Genomic DNA, 9,486 nt, shown 5'->3' on the forward strand with positions numbered 1-9,486 from the left:
GGCAGGGGAGTCTAGAAACAGGGAAGGGATTGTGATTGGTGGATAATGGGCAGACGGTTGCTCCAGTGCAAAGTGGGTGTGTGACACCACGAACCTACCGCAGTGGAAGATGGGGGAGTGGGAGATGAGGTCCAGAGACACTTTGGAGTCATGCCCCGGAGATCATAGTGCCAGGCTTAACAACTGGGGAAACAGGAAAGAGCAGTGAATGGGTCTGGGGGGGCATCCCCATGCTCACACAAGAGCAGGGTAGGCAGCAGGGGGCGCTCTCAAGGGTTCAGTTTATCTGTAGCCTGACTGCCAGGTCTCCATCTGGGCTTCCTCTGGGGTCTGTGATTCAAGGCCAGGGCAGACCTACTCAGCTAAATCCAACGAGGAACAAGACAACTAGGGCATGGGGCACACAGAACAGTACTCCTGACATCTGAGCAATGTATATGCCAGCAGAAGCCGTGTTCTAATAGTTTTGCCTCCCTGGGTCTCTGCTGACACTGTGGTAATCTTAGCCTATCTGCCCAGGCATGCTTTTAACAATGGCAGTGATCATGCCATGGTAATGTGTGTCTGGAGAAGAGCACTGCCAGGGCCTGTCATCCACTGCAGTCAAGTCTAGATGGGGAAGGGAACCAGAGACTATGCCTGAGTGAGAGGTCAAATGATGGTGACTATGGGCCTCACTCCTTCGGGAGGGATGCTTCCCAGGCTGTGCAGTTGTTTGTGTCACACCAACTTCCCTGTAGCTGTGTGACCACTGGCAATTTCCTATCGCTTCTGCCAGAGTCGGGAGGAGGTGATGGTGAAGGGATAGAGAGAGAGGGTAGGCGGTTGGGTGTGGGAGGACCACACCTCCCTGGTCATGGCTCGAGGTTCTAGGCACAATGCCTACCTCTGCTACTAAGACCAATTTATGGCTTCAGCACTTTGGATCTCAATTTCTCCATCTGTAAAACTGAGGCTAACCCATAACTTGGGGGAACTGCAGACAGCCCCTGAGTCTGCCTGGCTGAAAGCCTCACAAAGAAAAAAAAAAAAGGCTAAGTGCAGAGTCCCAGTTCTTGCTTGGTGTTTCCTTTTGGAAACCCACATCATCCCTGCTACAGGTACAGGAAAGAATCTCAGGGGAGATTCTGCCTTGGATTATGGGTGTCTATGAAACCCTCATTCGAGTCTGTTGGTAAAATGCGTTGTCAAGCACACCATGAACAGAGCTGTCTTCCCACAGGCGACAGGTGGGAGGCCTTGGAAGCAGCGTCTCTCATTTCCCCAGGAGACATTTAATTATTCTCTGGGGGGCCCAGGAGGAAGAGACAGCCCTTCCTTCAGGGTGAGAGGAAGCAAAAGCTGGGTCCAGTAGCACTGTGCCCAGTGTCAAGAGGGCAGTTGAACCCATGGCTATCACCCCAACCATTGCTAGTGTTTTACTGACTCACCAGTTCTCCCCAGTCTTGGGTTGTCACAGATCCCCCTATTTTGTTTTATGAGATACCTCCAAACTGAGGCTCCAGCTCCAGACCCCTCATATGAGGGCCAGAATGGAACCTGAAATCCACAACACCAAGTATCTGCCCAGAGCAGCTCACCCACGGAAATGTGTCCACATTCTCTTTTCCTGCCTTACAAACCATCAACACTAAAGCCAGCCCATTGCTTACAGAGTGATGCCTTCCAGAAAGACCTGATGACATCATCCTTCACCTTATTAGGAAGCTGACAGCCCTGAGGTGGGACGCTGGGGCCCAGGGCTCTGGTCACAGCCATTGGAGGGGCCTACCCGATTCAGGTCAGTTGGAGGTTCAGCCTGATTCCCACCACTGCCACTGGTACCAGCTTATACCTGGGAGTGCTGGAACCAGGACTGCGGGGAAGAGGCTGAAAAGGAAGGCAAGATGGGAGTTTTCAGGAGGAAAAGAAGGAGGGCCTGAGAACAGTGAGGAGGAGGAAGAGGGCAGCCTCTTCCTGTGGTTCCTGCTCCCCTCTGGGGTGTGAGAGTGGTCCCTTTCATCTCTGAAGCTATCAGCACTTGGGTGTCCCTCACACTGCTCCTGGCTGCTGGGAAGTTCTCGCTTGCTGATCTGGAATGATTCTTAGTCACCCCTGGAGGCTTCTCTTTAATATCTTTTCCAGCCCAGGGTGGGCAAATGTCCTCTGTAAGGGCACAGAGATGAAGTTGGGTTCTCTGGGGTATCTGACCTGCCTCAGATCTCAGCTCTGTCTTACAGCTCCTTAGCTACCATCACCAGTCCCAGAACACACACATAGGCATGGCTTAGTTCCAATAACACTTTATTTGTGGACAACAAAATTTGAATTTTATGTACTATTCACGGGTCACAAAATGTTATTTTTCCTTTTTTTTTCAACCATTTAAAAATATAAAAACTATTCTAAAGTCATGGGCTGTGTAAAACAGGTGGTGTGCCAGATCTGATTCCCAGGCCACAGTTTACCAGAACTCCTGTTCTGGTTGTTCAAAGCCAGTTTGTGGACCAGCAAGTCCCAGCCACCAATTGTACCTAGGAACTTGTTGGAAAAGCAGAAAGACAGGGGTCATCAGCTCTATAACTTCAAACCTTAGATTTAACAAGATCGCCATGACTCATGTGCACTTTAAGTTTTAAAAATTCTGACACTGGAGGGTCACCCTTAGAGATTTTAATTTCATAAGAAGGAGTAGAGTGTGGACACTGAGCTTTTAAAGCTACCCTGTGGTTCTAAGATACAGCCAAGTTCAAGTACTTGAAACTGTGAAAGCTCTCCCAGGGACTAAGGACTTCTGGCTCCCAAAGTTCCCAGGGCACTCCTCCAGGACAAAGCATGCCACTATGTAAGGATCATTTCTCTGAACTCCTCTGGGATCCTAAGCCATGGAGATCTCAGACATGGGATGGTTCATCCCTCCAGGAACTTGGTCTTCTGCTCCTGAATGAGCTGCAAGGCTCTTTGGAGCTGAGCACACTCTCCCCTCCTACTCACAGCCCACACACCTATCTCCTGCCCCACTGCACCAGAGGAAGGCAGGAAAGACAGGAAGGTAGTTTTCTGCCCCAAGTCACCCAGATCTCTCTTTAAACCCTGAGTTTTTCCCCCTTCCCCAGGCTCTGAGTACTGAGACTTGTACCCACTCCCTAGCTTCCCAAGGACTCTGGGGGTAAAGAGACCAAAGAAAGACAAGCTACAATTTTAGCAAACATACTAAGCCCCAAGAATTCAAATACTCGAGCAGAGGCTGTCCTTCACCAGCCAGAGTCCCTACTACCCCAGTCCCCTACCTTTTTTCTCTGCCTTGGATGGCCACAGAACCTGGTGTACCTAGAGAAATAGAAGGGGAGGTATACAACACAGATTGAGACAACCGGGGTCTTAGCCTACCGAATCAGAGATGCTAGGGACCTTCAGAATCCTATAGGAGGGGGTCTGGGGGACACAAAGCAGTCCCTGTGTCCTTCCTGAACAGCCACCAACATACCTGCCACATGATCCACCCACACACACCCTTCCCCCACAGCCCAATCGGTCTCTGCCTAGATGTCCTATCTCTGCAGGCCTGGAGCCAGCATGCACTCCACAGGAAGGACCTTGACTCTCTCCCAAGACTTTCTCTTCCCAAGACCCTTCCAAGTGACAGCCTCCCACATCCTGGAGTCCCCATCACAAGCATCCACAACCAAAGCCTTAGAAATTCTGGAAAGGAAGACCTAGAAGGAGCTCTGGAAATCATTCCTTTTCACAGAAAAAATCTAAGGCTGGGGAAAGGAAAAGAGCCGTCCAGGGTAGAGGCAGATAGATGACAACCCCCATCCCCCTCTGCCTACACCTTCTACCCCCTACCTCATAACAATGTCCCTCTGAGCTTCCTCCCCCTCCCTCAGGGGCTAGGGGAAAGGTCAGGGCTCTAGGGCTCTTAGAAGGTAGAAAACTAAAATAAATAAATAAATAAAAATAAAAATAAATAAAAAAGGGTTAGACTGACAGGACCAGCTCTTAGCCTTTGACCAAAAACAGTGTGACAGTTCTCTTTCCTTCCCTCTCCTGCCTACATGCCCAGCCCAGACCTATGGGAGCCACAGTGGTCAATTGTGCAACTCACTCCCTTCCCAGCACAGAAACAGCATTGACTAAACACATACTAGTGCCAGGTGTTGAGCTAAAAACTATATCTCTAAGGGTCCCCCTGACACCCCATTGAGGAACTCAGACCCTTCCTCAGAAGCCCCAGCAGAAGCCTCTGACCCAAGACTGCCCTGTGTCAGAGAAAACACAATGGGCTTGGGGACCACCAGAACCAGGGCTGAATTCCTCCTCTGGGTGGCTCTGGGCCTCAGTTTCTTCACCTGTAAAATGAGGATATCTATCTTGCAGAATGACTGGAAAGGAAAGAAAGGTGTGGAAAGAACTGCTCCACAGGTGACAACTATGAGCTAGCTGCTCAAGAACAGACTCTGCCACCTCTCCTTTCCTAAGCCTCAGCTTTTCCACAGAAGGAAGCAGAAGAAAAGCTGCCTGCTCAGAGCCTCCTGGAATGTGGCAAGGTGCCTTGGCGCTGAACCCTGCCTTGCAGTCCTTCTGTAATTAGCTCTCAACTAAAAATAGCTCTTCCCCACCCCCACCCTGGGCTGCACACCTCCTTCCTGGCCTGGCACTAGGGTATATGGGAGTCACTCTTGGGGTGACAACCAGCCTGAGAGAACCCACAATATGGAGGGTGTGCAGAGCCGGAGGTTTTATTGAAAGGGAGACAGAAGCAGATGTGGGCTCCTGTCAGGCTGTTCCAGTAGCCCCAAGTGGCCCTGTGGCTCCTGCACTCCCTGCTCCTGTATCTGGACAGTTGACACTCAAGGAGTCTTACCCAGCCTTGGCAGTCTGCTGGGGAGTGGGGAGGACTGGGAGACACAGGCAGCCCCTCTGAAACCACTGCATGCCAGCTGACATGCCTACCCAACGTTTTGTCCATCCACAGCTGGTCTGTCTCTGTCCCAGGAGCCTGCCCATCACTTGCAGCTCTGGAGTCGGGTTCTATGGTGCTTTTCCTCGGTCAGCAGGGGGATGAAGGTGTCGCTGTGGGAGAGCTTCAGGCGGCTGCCCCAGCTCGGCCCCTCCTTGGCAGTAGGCTCTGGGGGCAGAGTATCCAGATCGCTGCGGGAACCCCCGGGCTTGCCCTCTGTGCTGCTGGAATTGAGCTCCATCAGCTCCAGCTCGTGCTTGGCTGCCGTCTCCAGGACACGCTGCTTGTTGTAGTACCTGACAAAGTTGTTGATGATGGGGTGGATGGGCAGGGCGATGGCAATCACCCCACACAAGAAGCTGATGGCCGCGTTGAGTTTGCCCAGTGTGGTCTTGGGGTAGATGTCACCATAGCCCACTGTGGTCATGGTGATAATGGCCCACCAGAAGGACTGGGGAATACTCTTAAACAGTGTCTCAGGGTGGCTCTGCTCCATGGTGTAACCCAGTGCAGAGAAGACAAAGATGCCCACGGCCAGGTACATGAGCAATAGCCCCAGTTCCTTGAAGCTACGCTTGAGGGCGTAGGTGAGGGTCTGCAGGCCGGAGGAGTGTCTGGCCAGCTTGAAGATGCGGGCGATGCGCATGATCCGCAGGGCTTGCACTGCCTGTTGCACGTTGGTCAGCTCCATCATCCGGGCGCCCAGGTGCGTGAGCGTGAGACTCACATAGAAGGGGAGGATGGCCAGCACGTCCACGATGTTCATGAAGGACAGGGCGAAGTGCAGCTTGTTGGGCGACGAGAAGAGGCGCAGCAGGTACTCCAGCGTGAACCAGCCGATGCACGCAGTCTCCACGTTCTCTAGCGTTGGGTGCTCCACGCGGTTGCCCTCAGCGTCCGTCACCTGCAGCTCGGGGATGGTGCCCATGCACATGACCACGGACGAGACGAGGATGAGCAAGAAGGACAGGACGGCCACTACCCGCGCGGGGCACGACGACTCCGGCTTCTCCAGGAACTTCCAGACGCACTTCTGGCAGCGGCGCCAGCGGCCCTCTGCCGCGTCCACACCTAGGTCGTCCAAGATGAGCTGCACCCGGCGCGCGATCTCCTCCAGCTCCTCGCGCTTCTCGCTCAAATGGCTCTTGCAACAGTCATCCAGGAATTTGAGGTCCACCTTCCAGAAGTCCATCTCGTTTTTGAAGCAGATGGGGCAGATGCCTTTCTTCATGTGGACCTCCCCGAAATAGTAGACCTCAATGACACACTTGAACGCGTCTGGGTCCCGGTCAAAGTAGAATTCGCGCTTGCCGGGGTCGTAATCGTCGCATAAGGAGAAGATGGTGTCGTAACCCCCGGCCAAGCAGTTGATGAGCTCCGCGAGCCGGGTCTCGGGGTACTGGCTGAGCAGGTCTCCGTACAGCACTTGCCGCACGCCCCCCACGTTCACCACGATCTCGATGTCGTCGGCTGCCGCGGAGCCCTGGCTGCCAGGCTCCGGGAGGCTGTGGTCCTCGGACGCGTCCATGCTCCCGGAGGGTGCACTCTCAAGCCCGGGCTCCGCGCGCCCTGCCGCCGCCAGCGATGCGCGGCCCTGGGGGACAACAGCCACCTGCCCAGAAGGGTGCTCACTGCTGGCGGCGACTGGCTGGGGCGCGCCGCGGGGGAGCCATGCACCAGGCGGCGGGGCTGCGCGCCGGCATTCAGGCGCGCGGGGACTGGCAGCCGGTGGCCTCCGGCGTCCGGGACACTCACCCTCCAGCTCCCGATCTGGCGCTTCGGTTTGGCCTCCGGCAGACAGTTCCGAACGCCGGAGGCGGGCAGCGTCCTCCTTCCCCCGCGTGCGGGTGGCGACTGGCGGGTCCCTGAGCTGCGCGACCCACGCCGTCAGCCGAGGTGTGCGGAGAGCGAACTTGGGCTGGCTTTTCCAGAGCCGTTCCTAAACACAATAGGAATTCCAGCCTGACGTCAAACGCTTTCCTACTGTACCCTCTTCTGGTGAAATTCCGCACCGCACGCGCCGCAGCTGCCCGGAACGGGTTAACCCTTGGGCAGACCTGCACGGTCGCTGCCACCGCGCCACTGCCTGACACTACGGGCGCGGCGAATAGCCAGGGGAGTCAGGACCCCGACCTTAAGGCGGCCAGAGCTCAGAGTCCCTCCGGCGCTGCTGATCCAGAGGAGAAAAGAGCGAAGCCGCCTGTTGCTCAGGCTACTACTAAGCAGTCCGCAGGCCTGGTCCTCTTCTGTTCTAGACTCCAGTCAGCCCCTGGAAGGGTTTCTGACACTCCCTGACTGGCAGTCCTGCTGATGGTATGTCCCTTAACATTGTAACATGAACATCTAGTCCCAGCCTCCTCTAGGACAGAAGGAACTTTCCCCTTAACGCAAGGCTTTCCTGCTGTCTGGGCTGACTGGTCCCTGCAGTTTAGCAGATTCTATTCTGCCTTGAAGGCCTGCATAGCCTAGTTCCCAGCAGGCCAGCACCATTAATTTATATTAAGCTCCCAGAACCCTGAGGTCCCAGTGGCTTCTGTGCCCACCACTCCTCACTCCTCTGAGGGAAGTCATTCCTTCCTGTCAGCTGCTCCATAGCTCCCTCTGATTTTTCCAGCCACAGCTCTTTCCTGAACCCTCATATGATCTTCCTAACTGGCTTGGCTGAGACATCTCTCTGCTTGCAGCTCAACATCCCAATACCATCAGCAACAACTCTGAATCCATCAATGACCTGGAACTGGGTTTAAAAATGTAAGCCCAGGGCTGGAGAGATGGCTTAGCCGGTAAGAGCACTCGCTGCTCTTCCAGAGGACCTGGGTTCAGTTCCCAACACCCACATGATGTCTAACAACTGTCCTTAACTCCAGTTCCAGGGGATGTGACACCTTGTTCTGGCCTCTAAGGGTACCAGGCACACATGTAGTACACTTACATACATGTAGGTAAAACACTCATACACATAAAATAAAAATAATTTTAAAAATAAGCCCACCTGGGATGTAGCTCAGTTGGTAAAGTGCTTGCATAGTGTGCACAAGGCCCTGGGTTCAATCCCCCTAGTACTTCATAAACTAAATGTGGTGGGTGCATGCCCTGTAATCCCAGATCTCAGCACTCAGAAGGTAGAGGCAGGAGGATCACAAGTTCTGTTTCAAACTTGAGAGTTGGAGGTCAGCTTGATGTGGAGATTATCAGGGGAAAAAAATGTTTGAGGGATGAATAGGCAAAGCCAGTGGGGGTGAGGATGGGGAAGTCTGATCACTCTGGTTGTAAAATGACATGTCTGCCATTCACACCTGTCACAACCCATAGAATGCACAACAGCAAGAGGAGACCCTAAAGGATACTGTGGACTGTGGGTGATAAGGATACTCTGTTGACAGGACCCTAAAGACACTGTAGACTGTGGGTGATAACAATGCTCTGATTCCCTAGGTTCCTCTGTGGGAACAAGTGTTCTGCCCCCCAGGAATGTTGGTAGTGGGAGAGGCTACTGTGAGTGAGGCTGTAGAAACAGCGATCTGGGAAATTCTTTATTTTCTGCTCAGTTTTTCTGTGAATCTAACTTGCTTTTTTTTTTTTACTTAATAACCACATGATTAGAAGAAGCATTTCACTACAGCTTTAACATATTCAATAACAATATCCAGAGCAAGGATGCATCTCTTTCAAAATTGGCTATAAATTTTTAGGCTCACAGTTGAATTAATACAGTTATATAATACTGAACTCAGTACAGACCCTGTAAGACATAAAATTTAATGAATTTTTAACCTTTGAAAAAGATCTCCATTTCATTTTAAAATATGCTGTTTCCTACAGAAAGACTCATTTTTAATGCTACATGCTTAGATGTTTGCACATGTGTCTCTAATCTTTATGTATCTGACTATTACTAGTTACAGTCAGTTACACTCGGCTCCTTGGCACCTGAGTATGGATATAAAGTCATCCGGTAGATTTCAATGGTAATGTTTTTCACCTCTACTAATTAACATGAAGTAAATTTTTATGCTTCCTCCTAAAATATGTCATTTTTAATTTGATTTTTTTGTGTGTATATCATACAGAACATCCCAAACAATCCTATTCATCTATATACCAGTTTCCAAATGGCACCCTCCCACAGCCCCCCCCAATGGAGCCCATATAATCTGTCATCCCTGCTACTATCCACTGTGTTGTGGGTGCTCCCAGCCATTCCCCAGTGCTTGTCCATCCGGTGAATCTAGTCAGTCTATCTAGAGTTCCTTGTTTTAGGAAGATTAGCTCTTCCTCATCTAGCAGCAGTCAGTTGTCAATATTCCTTTAGATAAGATTGGGCTCTGCTGTTCATTTTCTCAGTTCTATTTTGGGTTACTGTCTGGGAGCCTTTTGGGCCACATTGGCCAATAACTCAAAGGAAGGTATCTCCTATCTGGCATTGTTTCTTGTTATGTAGCCTTTAGCTATACATATAGACTCTTAAAAAATTATACTGACCCCTTTAATCTTCGTTATACTTTCCTTTTGGGTGTTTAAGACCCTACAATTGGCCCAGATAA

The 9,486-nt window shown here is 51.8% G+C and overlaps 1 protein-coding gene across 1 annotated transcript; it reads right to left on the reverse strand.

Moving 5' to 3' along the window:
• Positions 1 to 4,698: 4,698 nt before the first annotated feature.
• Kcnf1 (potassium voltage-gated channel modifier subfamily F member 1) lies at positions 4,699 to 6,875 on the reverse strand. Its single transcript, XM_008850110.2, has one exon. The coding sequence runs from the start codon at positions 6,468 to 6,470 to the stop codon at positions 4,989 to 4,991; it is 1,482 nt and encodes a 493-aa protein (XP_008848332.1). The 5' UTR covers positions 6,471 to 6,875; the 3' UTR covers positions 4,699 to 4,988.
• Between the last annotated feature and the right edge of the window lie 2,611 nt (positions 6,876 to 9,486).

Source organism: Nannospalax galili, unplaced genomic scaffold (assembly GCF_000622305.1).
Source record: "Nannospalax galili isolate Female #2095 unplaced genomic scaffold, S.galili_v1.0 scaffold100, whole genome shotgun sequence".
NCBI lineage: Eukaryota > Metazoa > Chordata > Mammalia > Rodentia > Spalacidae > Nannospalax > Nannospalax galili.

Bases quoted from the DNA above. Each gene is read 5' to 3' on its own strand.
- Kcnf1 (XM_008850110.2), bottom strand. From the start codon at position 6,470: ATGGACGCGTCCGAGGACCACAGCCTCCCGGAGCCTGGCAGCCAGGGC.